Source organism: Schistocerca serialis, chromosome 6 (genome assembly GCF_023864345.2).
Source record: "Schistocerca serialis cubense isolate TAMUIC-IGC-003099 chromosome 6, iqSchSeri2.2, whole genome shotgun sequence".
Lineage (NCBI taxonomy): Eukaryota > Metazoa > Arthropoda > Insecta > Orthoptera > Acrididae > Schistocerca > Schistocerca serialis.
This window is the reverse complement of record NC_064643.1, coordinates 536,240,686-536,263,500: the sequence shown is the minus strand read 5'-3', so window position 1 is coordinate 536,263,500 and position 22,815 is coordinate 536,240,686. Positions and strand designations below refer to the sequence as shown.

The following is a 22,815-nucleotide window of genomic DNA, read 5'->3' as shown; positions in this document are numbered from 1 at the left end:
GTCTTTCCTATAATCGTGCATGCACCTGCAGCTTTGTATCTCTACTCTAGCCATTCCTGATTATCGCTTTGTACTTCTTCCAGTCTCATTTTTTAGATGTCAGTATTCTCTTTTGCCTGCTTCATTTGCTGCACTTTTATATTTTACACTTCTGTTAATCAAAAGCAATATCTGTTACATCAATATGGGCTGAGAACTATTATTATCCCACGGGCTTAGTCTGTACTTGATGAAATCACAAGTCAATTTTTTTCAGTAGTATGCAGAAGCATTACCAAGATAATTTTTGTTACATGTAATATGAACAGAGAGGATAATAAAAAATTAAATTATAGTAGGAACAAAATCAACAATTCATAAAATTCACTTTGTATAATTTTTTCCAATAATATTCACAATTGTTTCTCTTATAAAAAACAACTATTTAATTTCAGTCCACTACATGAAGCAAACATAATTTACTGACTCACTCTGATACGCTTTTTTCGCATTTCACACAACACTGTCTTCTTGCTGCGTGTTCCACAGACATGTTCACGGCAGTGAGAGTAAGTAACAGTTGATTTTCCCAACTTATTGTACTTGATCTTTTTAGATGCAGCTTATTGGCAGGATAGATGGCACTCTCCACATGTTCCTTCTCTGCTCTTGATGGTGAAGGTTCCATAGTACAGCTAAGCTTCCATTGTGTGATGCTTCCATTGCCATTATTACTGGCTTTTGAAGCCCATACAAATTTTGAGCCTGTTTACCTACATAAGGCCTTGTTAGTTCAAGACCTAAGTTAGTGACAGAATCTCTTCCATGATTTAGCAAATTCTTTTTCCAATCTGGAAAGTTGAGGAGGAAGATTGAATATTATTTATTGCTGCTATATTGGTGGGTGTATAGAAGAGGGACATAGGCTATCTAATTGCTTCTCTCATCGTGCTGTAATATCTTTCCATGTGCTGTATGATGTCCATGCCTCCATTTGTAGAATTATAAGAAAGATTTATGTTAGTCATTTTTTCAGTCTTCACTAATGACCCATTCTGAGTGATAAGTCAAAAGCATCAACAGCAGTTGCTCTGGGTCCTCAAGGGCTAGTGTTGATGCAAGAGTAACTGGTGGCCTCTTTATCCGAGGGTCAGTATGCAAAGATGGATGAGCGTGACACTGCGGCCAGTTGTAGTCCTCAGCTCTTCAGATACATGTTGTCTGTCTGACTGCAGGGCACTAACAAGTGTGAGGTGAAAATCATTGCATAGAAACTCAACAAGCTCCACAGAAACATAGTACTGATATGTGGTTACACTGCAACCTCATTTCTCAGTGGGTTTTGTTAGTCTCTTTACAATATTGATTGGTCCCATTAGATGCTGTGCCTTTCCAGACTTTCCTGTGTAGACATCCATGCTGATTGTACACTCCTGGAAATTGAAATAAGAACACCGTGAATTCATTGTCCCAGGAAGGGGAAACTTTATTGACACATTCCTGGGGTCAGATACATCACATGATCACACTGACAGAACCACAGGCACATAGACACAGGCAACAGAGCATGCACAATGTCGGCACTAGTACAGTGTATATCCACCTTTCGCAGCAATGCAGGCTGCTATTCTCCCATGGAGACGATCGTAGAGATGCTGGATGTAGTCCTGTGGAACGGCTTGCCATGCCATTTCCACCTGGCGCCTCAGTTGGACCAGCGTTCGTGCTGGACGTGCAGACCGCGTGAGATGACGCTTCATCCAGTCCCAAACATGCTCAATGGGGGACAGATCCGGAGATCTTGCTGGCCAGGGTAGTTGACTTACACCTTCTAGAGCACGTTGGGTGGCACGGGATACATGCGGACGTGCATTGTCCTGTTGGAACAGCAAGTTCCCTTGCCGGTCTAGGAATGGTAGAACGACGGGTTCGATGACGGTTTGGATGTACCGTGCACTATTCAGTGTCCCCTCGACGATCACCAGTGGTGTACGGCCAGTGTAGGAGATCGCTCCCCACACCATGATGCCGGGTGTTGGCCCTGTGTGCCTCGGTCGTATGCAGTCCTGATTGTGGCGCTCACCTGCACGGCGCCAAACACGCATACGACCGTCATTGGCACCAAGGCAGAAGCGACTCTCATCGCTGAAGACGACACGTCTCCATTCGTCCCTCCATTCACGCCTGTCGCGACACCACTGGAGGCGGGCTGCACGATGTTGCGGCGTGAGCGGAAGACGGCCTAACGGTGTGCGGGACCGTAGCCCAGCTTCATGGAGACGGTTGCGAATGGTCCTCGCCGACACCCCAGGAGCAACAGTGTCCCTAATTTGCTGGGAAGTGGCGGTGCGGTCCCCTACGGCACTGCGTAGGATCCTACGGTCTTGGCGTGCATCCGTGCGTCGCTGCGGTCCGGTCCCAGGTCGACGGGCACGTGCACCTTCTGCCGACCACTGGCGACAACATCGATGTACTGTGGAGACCTCACGCCCCACGTGTTGAGCAATTCGGCGGTACGTCCACCCGGCCTCCCGCATGCCCACTATACGCCCTCGATCAAAGTCCGTCAACTGCACATACGGTTCACGTCCACGCTGTCGTGGCATGCTACCAGTGTTAAAGACTGCGATGGAGCTCCGTATGCCACGGCAAACTGGCTGACACTGACGGCGGCGGTGCACAAATGCTGCGCAGCTAGCTCCATTCGACGGCCAACACCGCGGTTCCTGGTGTGTCCGCTGTGCCGTGCATGTGATCATTGCTTGTACAGCCCTCTCGCAGTGTCCGGAGCAAGTATGGTGGGTCTGACACACCGGTGTCAATGTGTTCTGTTTTCCATTTCCAGGAGTGTATATCAGACAGCATTCTAATTAGAATGCCATATTTTCAAGATTTTTCTTTTAGAAATATCTGAAGTGGGTAGCAACCATGAATCAAAGACATCATCTCATCCACTGTGCCGTGTAGACTAGTAATGAAATACAATGGAAATGAAGAATTCAAGCTTTCTAAAATTTCCCTCATTGAAGCCAACTTGTCAGTCTGGTGATGAATTTCTGATGTATTCTTATCATCAAACATCATTTAATCATTTCAAAAAATCGGGTCCGACTCATTGATCTATAGTACACTTGTCGGCCTTGAAGCATGCACCATAAATCTTTGGCAGGTATCTTATTTTCATGATTTGAATCCATGATTAGTAAGAGTCCTAATAACAAAATAACTCTTCATCGGTGTGTTGAATACCTTGTCATGAAGCCTCTTCATTTGAGTGTATTTTTATGAGATTCGTAAAATGAGGTGTAAAATAGAGCTTTATAGCCTCTCTTGGAGACTCAGTTTTTCCTTGTTGTCTTAGCCCTGTTCTTTCTCACACTGTTTTGTACAGAATGCTGATATTCTTGAGATGGTTCTATAACATACTTGCGTCCACTTTTGGCAATGAATTTATCACTATTGGTATTAGTATCTGGTGGGTTGGGCTGAACCTCATCTTCATTCTCAGGTGGTGGATCAGTTCCAGTTTCTTCCACAGTACCAACCACTTTATTTTCATGTAATCTATAATTGATATTTTTCAAGCACTCTTTCAATAGAACTATCATGAAAATGTTGTCTATTTATGTTACCTATACACCAGAAGCAGAAACAATGAAAATAAAAACATTTGACATCATAAAAATATGTTTGAAGACAACAATGCAAAAGTTCATTTCATTTTAAATATTTAAAACCAAGTCACAACCACCTGAAATCTTTCCTCGGTATTATCAATTTGGGGTGGGGTTGGGGGGGGGGGGGGGGGGGGGGGGGGGGGGGGGAATTCCAAGGCCCAGTATGAATAAAATCAAATAAATGAATTTTAATTTATTTTAATTAACAGATTGTATAATCACTCAGTTGTAAATACAGTGCTTTGATTTTCAAGTTCATATGTCAAAGGACGTGGATACAACATATAAATACTGAATCAGCTGGCCAGCGAAGCATCTAGCAGTAGGCAGGCATAACTGAACTTTTGTGAAACTCATCAGTAAAGATGACTTTGCTGGAATTCTCCCCTAATAATGCTTATTTAATTGGCAAGAGGTAGGAGCTCTATTCAAAAATGTCCAGAACTTTGTCCACAAAACTTTTCTACACTTACCGTGTACTATCTGTGATGACCTCAACCCACAGGAAAAATAATTATCAAAATCTGAACTGTGAAGTCATCCAAAATTCTAGTTGGAAAACCACACTCTGTTATACTTCTCAATTGGTCACGATCCCACTTTGTTTATGAACTGGAAACTCTAATATTCACGAGAAACTGCTCTGAAATTAACCTGAACCGACAAAATTGTGTATATATTCTCTGAAACTTCAAAGGAATTAGAAAAAGTGACAAAATTTCGTGAATCACACACAATACTGTTAACAATCGCATGAACACGGGGGGGTTTCACCATACATCTACCCACTTTTGAGTATAACCAGTGTCTCTTAATACTACGACTCGTAGAAATACAATATCAAAAAACTTTTATTACTGGGTAAAGAGTCACTATGTGATTTGACAGCTGACATTTATAATTCCCGCTCACGTCAGGAAAAGCACCAATACGGGAATAGCAGCTTTTACATTATTGGTCAGAACGCAAGCAATTATGGCAGTCGCCGTAATTTTCGCGCGAAGCCATATTTCGTGACAAAATACTCTTATTAGTTACTGTCATATATCTAGTCTCATAACAATACATAAAACTACATAAAATAACTACAATAATTTTGACATGCAAGGAGAATTAGTCCTAATGAGAGGAAGAAGTTTATATTTACTGGTGTTTCAACAATGACTGCCAGACAACTTTTAATTGACTGATTGTAATATTATTTTCTTTAGCAGAAAGCAAACAAACTAAACAAAGAATTTAATTAAACAGAGTCTGTAATTCTTATACTTTTAATAGAGAAAGAAAGTTTCTAGGTCAGGGGATAGCGTTCAGCCAAATCCATTAACTTTTTGTTGCATACGAAGCGTTGCGTTAGGCAGCACGATGTCGGGGGGTTACGATGATGAGAGCAGGATACAGACAGTTCCGCTGGTTAATCTTCTCCGGCGAAACGCAAATAAAGTTCCGGCACAGGTGTATCATTAACCCTGTGGTGATTAAAAAACCACAAGATGCCAGTATACGAACGTTGTTGACATGTCCTCTCTTTCAAAGTACATGACGTAGACATCACTCGTTTTTACACTTTATGCACTGTCTGTGATGCTATCGTCCATAATTACATGGTTCGTCACATTCATATAGTCTTAGCCACAAATACACAGTTCATAGAATTGTTCGTGTATGTGAAGCACACCGTAAACAATGTCCAGTCTGTTCTCGCATTTCAAACTTCGACAACGTCACTGAAAGCCATTTATATTGCACAGTTAATTAGTCTTCACTTTCATGGCTTGATAGAATGTGATATACAACAGTTCCACCACCCAAAACCAATACCAGCAAAGATCATTCGAATAAAGGCACAGTTCGTGTCGGCCACAACAAAGTAATGTTAGCGGCACTTTCACAGTCCGGTTTATTTGCTCTTAGAGTTCGCTGGTGATGGCATTACATACTGCAGTGGTAAAGAGAATTAACAATCTGATAGTTCGGTATCACTGTCCATACAATTACGTATGCTTTTCATGGAACACAGTACTATTTTTCCCGTGCACGCTTCAAAGACACGCCATCCACCATCCCCTCTACTACGCAACAACCTTTCAACTCTCGATATCACTATTGCTGTCCCCTGTCTATAGATGTTATATCGTTATCGTAAATTATATAAACCTTTATAAATGTTATTGACTGCATTTTTCACAATTAATAATATTCCAAAAGAGAACTTTAGAAACTTTACCTCAGGTACAAAGCAAGAAACATATTTATCCATTGGCAAACAAAATAATCACAATTACATCTTTACATTTAAAAACCACAGTAGAATGTTACATAATCACAATTAGAAATGTCCATATGAACAAAAGAAAAAGAATAGAAATCCAAAGAAAATCACGAAAAAAAATTTTATATGCATAATTAGCAATGCCTTCACATATCGTCGGGGTCCCCTTTGAAATACTCTCCTCCACTGTTGATACTCCTCTCCCAACACCATTTCCACTCCTGAAAGCAGTCTTGGTACACCTCTTGTTGGATTTCGTGAAGTGCCATGTATGAGTTTGCTTTTATCTCATCTGTCATTGCAAATCTTCTTCCTGTCAATGGGGTTTTCAACTTTGGAAATAGAAAATATTCTGCAGGGGCCAGGTCTCTCATTTGCACAATCCAAAAGCTCTTCACACATTGTGAGGCGAAGGTCTTTCTGATCTTGATTCATGAGCCATGGGATGAACTAGGTGGCAACATGATGCATTCCTAGATGCCATGTCAGGATTTCATGACATGATCCTACTGGAATATTACATCCTCCTGCAATCTCTCAGTCAGTCAGTCTTCATGTGACACACACGATTTAATTGGTGTTCCTGATATGAGTGTTGTCGGTAGGTGTTGAAGGGCGTTCTGAACAAGGGTTATCTTTAACTTCCATCTGGCCATTTTTAAACCATGTGAACCATTCGAAACGCTGAGTACAGCTTAAGCACTCATGACCGTAGACTTTCTGCATCATTTGGTATGTCTCTGTCATGGTTTTCTTGAGTTTCATGCAAAATTTAATGTAGACAGACCTTGTAAATCAGACACAAGACACTGGACTCGCATTCGGGAGGACGACGGTTCAATCCCGCGTTCGGCCATCTTGATTTAGGTTTTCCGTGATTTCCCTCAATCATTCCAGGCAAATGCCGGGATGGTTCCTCTGAAAGGGCACGGCCGACTTCCTTCCCAATCCTTCCCTAATCCGATGAGACCGATGACCACGCTGTCTGGTCTCCTTCCCCAAACCAACCAACCAACCAATCAGACACAAGAACAAAAAATTTATGTCACTGGGATTATTATTATTATTATTATTATTACAAAATAACAATTTTTATAGTTTCATGCATTCAAGGCCCATTTTAGAATGATGTTAACCATATTGTCTCATTAATTTCCTATGTTGGATATTTATTGTTGTTAAATATGTCTATTTCACCTACTTTCTTTCCTTGGACTACTTTTCTTCTTCCCACCCTTCCCTCCTTTTTTACTGCTGTTCATCAGCAATTCGACTGTGTGTGTGTGTGTGTGTGTGTGTGTGTGTGTGTGTGTGAAGTAACATTTTGACAGAGGCCTCTTTTTCTCTGTTTCCAATTACATGTAACAAAATATGAACATTTCTGGATTTTTTTTTAAGGTAGAGAAAATGTGAGCCATCCACCATGGTTTGACCCATTGTTTGCATTGGCAACACTGCAACTAGATCTTCCAGATGGCAAGGCTTCTCAGCTTGCACATTGTTTGCAGCATCTTGAATTTTTGAAAAATGTGTACTCAACAGATAACTTGAAGAAAATTGTGCATTTCATTTTGGCTTTATCCAACTCAAGACCACCACAAAAGGAAGATTTTGTAAGCTATTACATGTTTTTCTACTTATATTTTACTTTTAAGAAATCTGTGTGTCTATTTTGCACCAATTATTTTGACATTTGTTTATGTTCCAGAAACAACTCATATTATAGATTTTTTGCACAAAATTTTTCAGATGAATTCTTTGAACATAGTAGAACACATTACCTTACCTATTACATGCTGAACATACAGTTTAATATTTTCCATACATTTGGAATGTCTGTTTTGTTTTTGACAAATGTAGCTCAGCACAGATAGCCTTTTTGTATTGGCTTTAGACAGGAATTGCTGCCTATCTGCTATTCATAGAAAATACTTAAAATTTACAAAACTATTGTATTTACTATTTTTATTTTAAGTTAATATATTCTTAATGTACTTGAAAATGATATATATTGATATATGACTTTTCAAGCTTTCATGGTGGATATGTCATAAATAGTCATTAAGAATTTGCTGTTGGATGACGTTCTGCAAATTTCACAATATTTCTGTAGAGCGACTGTCTGATATCTTCAGGTGATTGAGCCTTGCTGGTGGCTAGGTACGTCCTTATATACAGAACACACACACGAAGAATGGGCAGGGATGGAAATCACGCAAACACAATGATTTGCAGGTAGAAAGGCAATACTCAACTGCTCTCTGTGAAAATTACAGAGCAACCGACCTGCACGTGTTCTGTACACTATGTTTACTAAAGCAGACAGATGCTACCCACTAAAAAACCATATGAGACCAAAGTTGTGACAGGATTGTTATCCAAAAATCTTGATTGTCTCATTGTGATTTAATAGAAGCCAGTGCAGGGTTCCAGGCTGTGCTCAGTTGAAATCCCCTGTTCCCATTGATGAGATTATCAGCTGTACGGGTATGTATTGCTTCCTTAAAGATGCAATCCCAGAAAGATAGATGCCGGGGATAAAACTTCTGTTTTTTCATAAATCCTGTGATGCAAAAAGGCCTAAGTGATAGGTGTCCTCGTATCTTCATTCTGCTCCATGGACTGAAATCGCATGGGCCTGAATGCATTATGTATCTGCCTCTTAGAAGAACCGTTTTGTCAAAGCACTTTCTTAAAATATTGCATCTCACTCAACACACTTTCAAGGGCAGATACCACATGCGCTCTATGAACTAATGTACATAATGCACTACTGCATTGTGCGGCATGATGGTAGCTTGTGGCCTTCAAATGTAGACCTGTATGCGTTGGCTTGTGGTAGATGCTGTGTCCTAAGGTTCCATCTGTTTTCCTTCATACCAAAACAGGAAGAAAAGTTAAAGTGGCCACACCACAAATGTGTCATCCACATACTGAAGAAAACAAGAGGGTTTGAGAGTGGCTGTCTATATTGCTTTTTCTTCAAAGTCCACATAAAGTAATTGGCCACCATGGGGGACAGAGGGCTTCCCACAGCAACAGTGTCCACCTGTTCAAAATATTGGGCATGAAATAAAAAATATGTTGAAGTAAGCACGTGTTTAGATAATGTCACTGTGTCCTGCTGAAACTTGTTGCTACTGAGCAAGGGCACCTTTGTAAATAAAGACATAACATCAAAACTTGCTAAGAGATCCAATGATTGCAATCTAAGGGTTTTCAGGTGACCTATGGAATCCTCAGAGTTTTGAACATGGTGGTCGCCCTTGCCTATGAGAGCTTCAAATAGTGATGTCAGATATTTAGCAACCAAATAAATAATTGCTCCTACCTCGTTTACAGTGGGATGGAGAGGCAGCCATTCTTTTGGGTCTTGTATAGGCCACACAATCGAGGAGCAACTGCAACCTGTTGACGCAGACCCTTGGTGACTTGCACTGAATTCGAGCCCTTCCTGATGAGTTCCAGGGTCTCTCTCTGGATCATATGTGTCGGATCACTTTTTAATTTACTGTACACAAGATCGTCGAGCAGTTTGTATACCTTGCCATCATATTCCACATGTGAGACAAGCACAATAGCATTTCTTTGTCAGCAGGTTAGATGACAATGTCTTGGTCCTCTCTCAATTCTCCTAGAGCATTTCTTTCAGCTGAAGTGACGTTAAAGTTGGACCTCTTAGTGGAGCTCAAGTCAAGATGCACCATGTGTCATGCCAAATCTCTTTGGCAGCATCCATAGGAAGTTTCAAAACAGCTTGTTCTATTCCACTAATCACACGTCAGATGGGAATGGTCCCCAGAGTAGGTGCGAAATTCAGACCCTTCTCTAGCACCAAAACTGCAGCATTGTCCTGGGTTTTCTCCGTGAAATTAAACATGGTACATCTTCTTGGCATGTCTTCTTGCATTTGGGCTTCCAATTCGGATCGTATTTTCTCATTTGACAAACCTTAGCTTGTTGTTCAGTCCAGTCTGCCAGTGCGCAACCGCTGCTATCTACCCAGTTCCAGCATACCGCTGAAAGGTTCTCTGAAATCTTCAAATGGAGTGATAGTTGTTGCCTGTACACCAACCACAATTCCTGGTGCATGTAGCACACCCTTTCTCTCACAAGAACTGCACTCACCCGTTGATTAATTCTAATGGCAGTACCAGAGATTATGTAATGTTGAAATTTAACAAATGTGGGAATGGTTTGCTTGTCGCGGTATGTCAGTAAAAGTGCAGGAGTGTTAACAGTCTGCTTCTCTTCAGACATAACTTGTCAAATCCACATATGTTCTTCATTATATCTCCCCCGTAAAGGTACCAGATGTGACTCTTCAAGCTTTCCTGGTGAATATGTTGTAAATAGTCTACTCGGGTTTGCCACTGGATGACATTATGCAAATTCCACAATATTTTCTCAGAACAACTATCTGATGTCTTCAGTTGGTAGAACCTTACTGGTGGCCAGGTACAAGTGACAGTATCCACACGTCAGTGCTGCTGTAAAAAGGACACATGCACAAAGAATGTACAGGTGCGGAAATCACATATGTGCAATGATTTGCATATACACTCCTGGAAATGGAAAAAAGAACACATTGACACCGGTGTGTCAGACCCACCATACTTGCTCCAGACACTGCGAGAGGGCTGTACAAGCAATGATCACACGCACGGCACAGCGGACACACCAGGAACCGCGGTGTTGGCCGTCGAATGGCGCTAGCTGCGCAGCATTTGTGCACCGCCGCCGTCAGTGTCAGCCAGTTTGCCGTGGCATACAGAGCTCCATCGCAGTCTTTAACACTGGTAGCATGTCACGACAGCGTGGACGTGAACCGTATGTGCAGTTGACGGACTTTGAGCGAGGGCGTATAGTGGGCATGCGGGAGGCCGGGTGGACGTACCGCCGAATTGCTCAACACGTGGGGCGTGAGGCCTCCACAGTACATCGATGTTGTCGCCAGTGGTCGGCGGAAGGTGCACGTGCCCGTCGACCAGGGACTGGACCGCAGCGACGCACGGATGCACGCCAAGACCGTAGGATCCTATGCAGTGCCGTAGGGGACCGCACCGCCACTTCCCGGCAAATTAGGGACACTGTTGCTCCTGGGGTATCGGCGAGGACCATTCGCAACCGTCTCCATGAAGCTGGGCTACGGTCCTGCACTCCGTTAGGCCGTCTTCCGCTCACGCCCCAACATCGTGCAGCCCGCCTCCAGTGGTGTCGCGACAGGCGTGAATGGAGGGACGAATGGAGACGTGTCGTCTTCAGCGATGAGAGTCGCTTCTGCCTTGGTGTCAATGATGGTTGTATGCGTGTTTGGCGCCGTGCAGGTGAGCGCCACAATCAGGACTGCATACGACCGAGGCACACAGGGCCAACACCCGGCATCATGGTGTGGGGAGCGATCTCCTACACTGGCCGTACACCACTGGTGATCGTCGAGGGGACACTGAATAGTGCACGGTACATCCAAACCGTCATCGAACCCATCGTTCTACCATTCCTAGACCGGCAAGGGAACTAGCTGTTCCAACAGGACAATGCACGTCCGCATGTATCCCGTGCCACCCAACGTGCTCTAGAAGGTGTAAGTCAACTACCCTGGCCAGCAAGATCTCCAGATCTGTCCCCCATTGAGCATGTTTGGGACTGGATGAAGCGTCATCTCACGCGGTCTGCACGTCCAGCACGAACGCTGGTCCAACTGAGGCGCCAGGTGGAAATGGCATGGCAAGCCGTTCCACAGGACTACATCCAGCATCTCTATGATCGTCTCCATGGGAGAATAGCAGCCTGCATTGCTGCGAAAGGTGGATATACACTGTACGAGTGCCGACATTGTGCATGCTCTGTTGCCTGTGTCTATGTGCCTGTGGTTCTGTCAGTGTGATCATGTGATGTATCTGACCCCAGGAATGTGTCAATAAAGTTTCCCCTTCCTGGGACAATGAATTCACGGTGTTCTTATTTCAATTTCCAGGAGTGTAGATGGTGCCATACTCAAAAGCTCTCTGCCAAAAATCACAGAGCAGCCATCCTGCATGTGAGCTGTGCACTATGTTTACTAACAATATGGCCAGACATTACTCACTGAAAAACCATACTAGACCAATTTTATGATGGGTCTGTTATCAAAAAATCTTCATTTTTCTCGTCCTGATTTAACTGGAACCAATGCTGGCTTCCAGGGTGTGCTCAGTTGAGATCCCACATCCCTGTTGATGGGATTATCAGCTGTACGGATATGTATTGCTTTCTTAATGATGCAATCCCGGAAAGACAATGCCACTGCACATAGACGGGGAATCTTATACAGACAAAAAAAAAAAAGTTTCCTCCAGCCAAGATCGTCCTTAACTGAACCCACCAGGTTCCTCAGTTTTCTAGATGGTCAAAAAACCTGCTTAATGTCATATTTTCCAAGGACTCTGATTGTACTGAACTACAAGCTAAGGTTCATCAAACGACAAAATATGATTGACTCAAAGCCCAGATGCAAGAAGACATGCCAAGAATACAAAGACGTACCATGTTTAATCTCCCGGAGAAGACTTTGGATGAAGCTCCAGTTTCTGTGCTAGAGGAATGTCTGGATTTCGCACCTACACTGTGGACCATTCCCAGCAGATATGTGATTAGTAGAATGGAACAAGCTGTTTTGAAATTTCCTAAGAATGCTGCTGAAGAGATTTGACATGACACATGCCACATGAGAAGTCCAACTTTAATGTCACCTCAGCTGAAAGAAATGCTCTATAAGAATTGAGAAGGACCAAGACATTGTCATCTTACCTGCTGACAAAGGAAATACTGCTGTGCTTCTCTCACGCATGGAATATAATGGCAAGGTATACAAACTGTTTGATGATCGTGCATACAGTAAATTAAAAAGTGATCCGATCGGTAGAATCGAGAGAAAGACCTCCAATTTCATCAGGAAGGACTCAAATCCAGCACAAGTCACCAAGGGTCTGCGTCAACAGGTTGCAGTTCCTCCTCAATTGTGTGGCCTATTTAAGATCCATAAGAATGGACTGCCTCTCCATCGCACTGTAAATGAGGTAGGAGCACTTATTTATTTTGTTGCTAAATATCTGACATCACTATTGGGAGCTCTCATAGGCAAGGGTGACCACCGTGTTTGAAACTCTGAGGATTCCATAGATCATCTGAAATCTTTTAGATTGCAATTCTTTAAGTTTTGGTGTTATGTCTTTATTTACAATGGTGCCCTTGCAGGACTCTGTAGAGCTCAGTAGCAACTAGTATGAGGAGGACATAGTGATATTATTTAAACATGTGCTTACTTCAACATATTTCTTATTTCATGCCCAATATTTTGAACAGGTGGACGGCGTTGCCATGGGGAGTCCTCTGTCTCCCATGGTGGCCAACTATTTTATGGTGGACTTTGAAGAAAAAGCTCTACAGACAGCCACTCTCAAACCCTCTTGTTTTCTGCAGTATGTGGATGACGCATTTGCGGTGTGGCCACATGGACTTGGTACTCCACCTACATTTCTTCAGCATTTAAATTCCCTCCAACCAAATATAAACGTCACAATGGAAATGGAAAAAGATGGTACTTTACCTTTTCTTGCTGTTTTGGTATGAAGGAAAACAGATGGAACCTTACGACACAGCATCTACTGCAAGCCAACGCATACAGATCTACATTTGAAGGCCACAAGCTACCATCATCCCACACAAAGCAGTAGTGCATTATGTATGTTAGTTCATAGAGCACTTGTGGTATCTGCTCTTGAAAGTGTGTTGAGTGAGATGCAATATTTTAAGAAAGTGCTTTGACAAAACGGTTCTTCTGAGAGACAGATACATAATGCATTCAGGCCAATGTGATTTCAGTCCATGGAGCAGAATGAAGATACGGAGACACCTATCACTTAGGCCTTTTTACTGTATTTTAGTGCCATGCCATCAAGAACTGGAAGAGTCCCCAGAAGAAATGACATTAAGTGTGTGTTTTGACCATCTGCAAAACTAAGGAACCTGTTTGGTTCGGTTAAGGATGATTTTGGCATGAGGAAACATGGCGTGTATAAGATTCCTTGTCAATGTGGAGTTGCATATATAGATCACACATGTCACACAGTACAAGAACTCTGCGATGAACATCAGCACCATGCATGCCTACACCAACAGGAGAAGTCACAAATTGCAGATCACTGTCTGAATACAGGACATCACATGATTTATGAAAAGACAGAAGTTTTATCCCTGGCATCATCTTTCTGGGATTGCATTGTTAAGGAAACAATACATATCCATACAGCTGTTAATCTCATCAATAGGGATTCAGGATTTCAACTGAGCACAGCCTGGAACCCTGGATTGGCTGCAATTAAATCAGGATAAGGAGAGCAAGATTTTTCAATAGCATATTCGTCATAACATTGGTCTAGTGTGGTATTTTTAGTGAGTAATGCCTGTCCACACTGTTAGTAAATACAGTGTACAGCACACACACACAGGAGGGCCGCTTTGCGATTTTCGATAGAGGGCATTTGAGTATAGCACCACCTATCTGCAAAAAAATTCACATGCATGATTTCCATGCCTGCACATTCTTTGCATGTGTGTTCTATATTCAGGGGCTTCCACTTGCAGATGCCTTCAGTCATACCTAGCCACCAGGAAGGTTCACCACCTGAAGATGTCGGATATTTGCTCCGAGGAAATATTATGGAATTCGCACATCATTTTCTGGCAAACCTGTGAAGACTATTTACATTACATTGATATAATTTACATTTTATAAGAGAATGATATTCTTTAACTCAAAGACGCGGATTGCAAAAGTTTTTTGTTATGTATGTATTTGACTGAAAAAATGAATGGAACAGTGCAGTGTTTAAAATTTTTATATATAATAGCTTTAATAAGATTCCCAGATGAAGACCATTTCTACACGGGGAACTAAGGAATATACAAGGGAAAACCGTCAGTTGACAGGAAGAACCTCAGGCTCTATGGCACAGGATTCGCAGTACACAGGACAATCACAGACACCTAATGAAAGAATCAGCACACTGACAATTAACACTGCAAACAGGGTGCAGGGCATATGTGATCATAGAGCACACGCACCAACAAATGACCACAACAGGAAGGACCCAGACATCATTGAGGACTTTTGGACAGTAAAGGAGGAGACAATCAAGAAAATACCTACACACCAAGCTAAAATTATTCTAGGAGACTTCAGCACAAAACTACGGAAAGAACAAAAATACAGACACATTACAGGAATATACACACCACACCGTGACACAAACCTAAACGTTAGACACCTGATAGAATTCTGCGAGACCCATGACCTCAAAGTCATGTCAACGAACTTCAAGAAACCCATACAATAATTAACCACGTGGAAACTCCCAAACGGCAAGAGAGAATTACAGATTTACCATGTCGTAATAGAAAGAGAAGCGCAGAGGGAAACACAGTACATCAACACACGAAAGGGCCTTTTGGACTTGGATCACCACCTACTGCAGGTAAAGACATGCCTAATCCCTAAGAGGAAACAACAGAAAACTAATCATTAGACCAGATCCAGAATATCTAACACTCAACCAAGAGAAAAAAACTGGAGAAAATTAAGATAGGAACAACGCAAAACTGGGAACAGCTATCAGGAAAGCTTCAGGAAGCCATGAAATTAGCAGTAGCACTGAGAACCAAGAAACACCACTGGTGGAACCACACGTGACCTATCAATCAAAAGATAAATCAACACATGGAAGAAGTTCAATAGCAGCAAGATATCAGAAAACTGGCAAGAATTTCTCAAAACACAGAAACAGGCAAGTAAAATCATCCGTAAAGAAAAACGAAACTACGACAAACAGAAACTAGAAGAGACAGAAGTAGACACGGAACAACACTTGGAATTTCTACAGGGCGTTCAGAGAAAACGTGATGAAATACCAAATACTGAACCTGAAGTACTTCAAGAAATTCCTAAACGCAGAATCACCAACAGACGAACTGGACACGGAGGAACCCGCACCAAACCCAGGTAGCAATTGATAGAAGAAGTTATAGAAATCATCAAGAACCTCAAGAACAATAGAGCACCAGGAGAGGGTGGAGTCATTGCGGAATTCTGGAAGCTGCAAGACTCGGATCTCACAGAATACATACACAACATCATGAAACAGATATGGGGAACAGAAGAGATACCGAAATAATGGTGCACAGCACTAATACACCCTCTACACAAGAAAGGGGATAAGTCGGACCCAAACAACTATAGGGGCATCCCACTGTTACCCATCACATATAAGATACTTTCGAATGTATTGCTAAATAGATTAGAGAAGCAAACCGATCACCTGATTGGAGAATACCAGGCTAGGTTTCATAAACACAGGTCTTGTGCTGAACGGATATAGAACCTTAAGATGATACTGCAATACAAACAGAACATAACCATGACCTCCATTGACTTCAAGAAGGCGTGTGACTCAATAGACAGAGAAACCCTCTTTAAAATCCTGAGAGTACAGAGTAAGTAGGAAGACATTAACCATAATTCAGCAAACACTAACAAACATGACATCTAAAGTGAAGTTCTGTGGAGAGCTCTCAGAACAAGAGTCAGACTGGGTGATGGCCTCTCGCCATTGGTATTCAACATAGTACTGGACAGGATAGTGAAGGACTGGGAAGAGACACAGAAAGGAGTCCTATTAGGAAAAGTAAGAGTCAAGTGCCTAGCGTTCACAGACGATTTAGTCATCGAAACGGTACGAGAAATAGAAACAACAAGAGCCGTAGAAGAACTACACAAAATCACAGCCACGACCGGACTACAGATATCATACGAGAAAATACAGTTCATGAGCACCCAAAAACACCCATCACTACACACAAAATGTGGGACAATACACTGAACAGAAAATTTCAAGTATCTAGGAGAAACAATACAGATTACAGGAAGAAATAAGGTATTTGATGAAGAGAAAAGAGCGAAACTAGAGAAGGCCTACGAACTGACTTGGAATCACTGTAATCTGAAAGCTATCTCTCAAAAGGCCAAACTACAACACTACGAGATGGTGGTGCTACCAGAAGCATTATACGCAGCTGAGCCCTAAGTAGTACAAGGACAGACACAAATCAAGCAGATAGAAAAGTTCGAATGAAAAATACATGGGGAAATATTCAGGGTGATGCAGAAAGACAGAGTATGGATAAAGAGGCCAGCTGAAGAACTATATGAACACACAGAGAAAATAACAGACCATATCAGGAAACGAAGACTACAGTTTTAAGGACATCCCAGTAGAATGGCACCACATAGAATAACAAGACAGATCTTGGACTGGGTTAGCACAAGAAAAAACAACAAATGGATGAATGAAGTAAGAATTGTCATGGAACAACTCAACATGGCACAGGAAACATACAAAACAAAACTCTCATTAGGAACCTGACCAGAAGAAACAAACTACAAGAGACACCATACAACAAATGAAGACAATGGACCGAACAGAGATGACAAAAACACAGCTAGAGGATGAAGAAACACTGTTCGAACAGGAAAGAAGAGAAGCTGAAGAGAACACAGGACCTAAAGTGGACCGAAGAATGGAAGCAGAAACACAGCACACAAATGAAGTAAGTTGGGGCAGAACGTAAAGAGAAAACAACAGGGAAACGGACATGAAGTTTAGTCTAAATGCACTCTTCAAGGGCATAACACAAATAATAATAATAATAATAATAATAATAATAATAATAGTTTTAATAAATTGTGTGAGATAAATCTTCATTCTCATAACAATTGCAACATTTTCTTCATGATACTATGCTAGTCAACAGCCGTTTTGAAATAAGAGTGTGAGAGAGAAACAAAATAACTTGCATTTTGTCTAGAATACCTAGGTGGATAGCAATATCCAGAGCTTCAACTAATTTTCCTCCTTACGTTTTATGTTCATGTAGCCCATAGTGCGAACTATCTATGTGAGAAAATTTCTGTGTTGGAGAAAAAATGTTCCTGTCATTAGGGGAATAGTTTACTTTGTCATGTGACTGGAATGTTGTCAGGCCATGTATTGGCTGTTGGACTGCCATATTAAAACTGTGTGCTGGATCGAGGCTTGAACTTGGGACCTTTGCCTTCTGTGGGCAAGTGCTCTACCAACTGACTTACCAAAGCAATGTAGGAGATGAGGTACTTGTGGAGGAAAGTAGGAGACGAGGTATTGATGGAAGTTAAGCTGTGAGGATGGATCGTGAGTCGTGCTTGGGTAGCTCAGTCAGTAGAGCACTTGCCCGCAAAGACAAAGGTCTCGAGTTCAAGTCATGGTCTGGCACACAGTTTTAATTTGCTGGGAAGTTTCATATTAGTCACATTTCACTGCAGAGTGAAAATTTTGTTCTGGAAACGTTCCCCAGGCTGTGACTGAGCCACGTCTCCGCAGTATCCTTTCTTCCAGAAGTGCTAGTCTTACAAGTTTCGCAGGAGAGCTTCTATAAAGTTTCGAAGGTAGGAGATGAGGTACTGGCAGAAATAAAGTTGTGAGGATGGGTTGTGAGTCATACTTGGGTAGCTCAGTCAATAGATCACTTGCCTGCTAAAGGCAGAAGTCTTGAAGTCTTACTTTAGAGTCTCGCTCTGGCACACAGTTTTAATCTGCCAGGAAGTTTCATATCAGTGCACACTCTGCTGCAGAGTGGAAATTTGATTCTGGAAGTCATGTTTTATCAGTGTGTTTAATCATTTAGAGCATCAAACACATGGGACATTCATTTCTGAGGCCATGCAATACACGTGGGTAATTCACTGGTGATAATGTCAAAAGTGTCCTATGAGAACATTGATTTGGTGGGGCACACTCCAACTCCATAGTCGGCTGTCATGGGCAACAACTTGTTGATGACAGCACTCGATGTCAGACAGCGCACAGTGGGTCAGGTCGCTCAAGAATTCACTGCTGTATGCGGTACAGAAATCACAATCTCATATATGTACTTCTGTTCACAGCATGTCAGTGGGCTCCAAAAGTAGCATTGGCCTAAGAGCAGTGCCACTAAATGCTCAAAGCATAGAAAAAGGTGTCCTGGACTGTTGGGTGAAGATAAATGTTATTGTGTGCTGATTGGAGGGTATGGATATTTAAAAATGTGAGGTATATTTACATGAGTTGAAACAGGGCTCTTAATAATCTGTCGTTGTCTCCTACCAATGGACAATGCAAGAACTCATTATCTTATGCTGTTCCATGTTGTGTGCCCTTCTGGGTTCAGCCGGGTAAGCATGGGCACAGCGGGACGGGGTGGACAAACTGTTGACATGCAAATTGTCTTGCGCAAAATGCACGCAATTATGGTTATCTGGTGGGTAGTCTAAACACCTGCACCTGCCTGTGAGTATGAGGAGGACAGGCAGGGCTGCTATTCACCCCACTGGGCAGGGTAGGAGCAGCTTGCACAATCTGATCACACTGTCCATGTGACCTGGACCTGCAACCAGATGGCACACCACCCACTTACTTCCCAATTCTATTAGAATATCTTGGAGAACATTCCATGGTTGCGAGGGTGCTTGTGTTCATTGAATTTGATGCACATGGTATAATATCATACTGAGTAGCTCAAACGCAGCCATTTTGTACTTACCTTCATCGTATGTTTAAATTCATAGTCTTCCCAGGTTCATGACCTAGACGTTATAATGTCTGATTTCTCATAATCTTGCCAATAAGCACCTTCTAATCAGCAATTTTTTTTTTTTTTTTTTTTTAAATTTCTGAAACAAGTTTTCCACCATCGATGATATGAAATCGCGCACACTCTGCTGTAGAGTGAAAATTTCATTACAGAAACATCCCCCATACTGTGGCTAAGCCATATCTCCGCAATATCCTTTCTTCCAGGAGTGCTAGTTCTGCAAGGTTCCCAGGAGAGCTTCTGAGAAGTTTGGAAGGTAGGAGACGAGGTACTGGCAGAATTAAAGCTGTGAGGATGGAGCATGAGTCGTGCTTGGGTAGCTCAGTCGGTAGAGCACTTGCCCGCGAAAGGCAAAGATCCCGAGTTCGAGTCTCGGTCTGGCACACAGTTTTAATCTGCCAGGAAGTTTCATATCAGCGCACACTCCGCTGTAGAATGAAAATTTCATTCTAAACACAGAAGTTCCTTGGGGCTGCCGTGTTCTTTCATTATAACTTCCTTGGCGCAACCAAGAAGTACTTGTCAGTGCCATTTGACAGCTGTGTCTAGTCTTCTCACTACATACTTCGGACCTACACACATAGACACATGACGCGCAGTGGATAGGCTCTCTCACACTTATATTTAAAATATCATGTGTTGGGGACGGTAGAAAGCCGAGTGGTTCTAGAATTTATGTGGAAATTCTCTAAACACTACAACATAATTAGTTAGAACATTGTCAATACATGTTGCTGACTGCCCATTGTCTCTGGTAGATTCAAAGAAATTCAGTTTGAAACCATATTTCTTTACTAAGTCAGCGAATCTTGAAAGTGTGGCTACTATCAATATTAAAATCAACAGCTATTACAATTTTTTCTCTACAAAGGTCTTCTAGCATAATTTGAAGCTTAGATAAGAATAGTTCTGTTGTTAACGTCTCTGGAATTCTGTATATTGAGATTATTATAACATTTGCTAGTGAGTCCACTATTTCTACACAACAGCTCTCAAGCAAACATTCTTCATTTACATGATTAGAACAGTTTTTGGTCTCATAATTTATATCACTGTGTAGAAGTACACATGAGTCTCCACGTGACTTGTTTCTTCTGCAAAAGCTACTTACTAATCTGAAGTTCCATATTTTGTTTAGAATTTTAATTGTGTCCTCAGTAAATCAGTGCTCATTTAATCAAACAGCTCTAACATTTGCACATTCTGAGAAAACGATTTCCAGTTAATCTATTTTGGAGATTTTATTGTTAGAGCATCAGTGTTTAAACAATCTGCAGAAGATTCAGGAAATATTTTTCTAATACCCCCATTCACAAATCTGGTGATAGTAGAATGATTTACATTTTCAAGTTCTTTGCAGGCCGCTAAATAGGAAGAAGAAGGCTCTTGTTTTAAAGCACCAGCAATTAAATTTGCAATGTAATGGCCACAAGTGTCTGTAGTTTCATCAACTGAAATCCAGATAATGCTGTCCTTGAGTTCATTGCATATTTATTCCAGAACATGTATGTAAATTGTTGGGATGTAATTTTTAAGCAGTGTTGATTCATCTGGTATATTTTGATTTAAGCAATATTTCCACAGGAAGCCTTTGAGGATAGAATTTGTAAGTGTGTGAAGACAAATATTGCTTGCAATGAATGCTTCACATAGATCCATTTTAAACCGACTGTTTCGATTACTTTTGGACAAATCGCTGCTACTGCAACTTGCTGTTGCCAGAAGTTGTTGTCGTGGTCCTTTGTTCTGCATTCCTGAGATATGAAGACTTGTCTTGACATACTGTCTATTTGAAACTTTTTTTTGCACAAAATGTTTTTCTTGCAAACTTGACAATATAAAACAATTCCATAATATGAAAATATTCCAGGATGGTCAGCTATCCATGAAAAAACATTGCTTTTTCCAGGTGGCAGGGTGCACAACATGTTACACATTACATGTCGTAAACATGTTCAACTGTGTACAAGTAAACAGAAAGCTAAACTAAAACAATGGACGTGCAACTAAAAGCTTGCTTAGTTTAATTTAAATTGTTGCTGACACATACAGTATGACAGTGGATGGGATTAACTGGGATCACGGGCGCAGGAGCTTTGACTCTGTCTGCCTATTCCTGTTCCTCTTCTGTAATAATTTTGCAAGGCATTGACCTCTCGATTAGCAATTGCACGCAGTTCTAGGTCGCAGTCAATCTGTAAGACATCAAAACTAGATCAAGCTAGAGACCGCCCGTCTTCTTTTTTTTAAATATTGTAAACATGCAGCGAAAATTTGCATCGTCACTAGTTTTTAGTTAAAATATGTTATAACCAGGGAAGAGGAGCCAAATGTGCAAATGCATATGCAACATGCAAATGCATATAATCCAGTTTTTAATTGTTACATGTTACATCCCTTGAACAAAAAACTGTGCCCAGTAGTTAGAAGAAAGCTCAGGTCACTTCCATCTATAAGAAGAGTAGCAGAAGTGATGCACAAAACTACATCTGTCTGTTGCAGTATCTTAGAATATATTCTAAGATCAAACGTAATGAGGCATCTCAAATGGAATGGCCACTCATGTGAAATTCGGCTCACGTTTCTTCCCATGACTTTTTAAAACTATGGATCAAGGCACTAAAGTAGATACAGCATTTCTTTACTTCCAAAAAACGTATCAGTCAGTACCACTGAAATGCTTATTAACAAATGTATGATCATTTGCGGCATTAATCAAAGTTTGTGACTGGATTCAGAATTTCTTGACAGGGAGGGCATAGCGTGTTATCTTGGATGGATAGTCATCAACTGAAGTGGAAGTAACATCAGTTTTACGCCGAGGAAGTGTGTTGGGACCCTTGCTGTTCATGCTATATGTTAATGATCTCTCAGAAAATATAAATAAGAATTCAAAATGATGCAAAAATTGACACCTTGCTTTAAATGTGAAGTAGCACACTTCATAAAATGCAAAATCATATTATGTTACAATTTCAATGTCAGAGAATCACAATTGGAATCAGTCAACTCATACAAATATCTGGGTGTAGCAATTTATAGTAATAAGATGTGGAATGATCACATAGGCTTGGTCGCAGGTAAAGCTGGTGTTCATTGCAGCATATTGAAGAAATACAGTCAGCCTGCAAAAGGAGATTGCTCACAAATCACTCATGCAACCTTACTAGAATATTGCTGAAGTGT

The 22,815-nt window shown here is 41.5% G+C and overlaps 1 protein-coding gene across 1 annotated transcript in view; it reads left to right on the top strand.

The window, feature by feature from the left end:
- LOC126485143 (gamma-tubulin complex component 6) overlaps positions 1-22,815 on the top strand; it is a 256,718-nt gene that overhangs the window by 43,797 nt on the left and 190,106 nt on the right. The window contains exon 3 of the mRNA XM_050108806.1: positions 7,327-7,541. Coding sequence (XP_049964763.1) covers positions 7,327-7,541 — 215 coding nt within the window. The remainder of the gene's footprint in view (positions 1-7,326; positions 7,542-22,815) is intronic.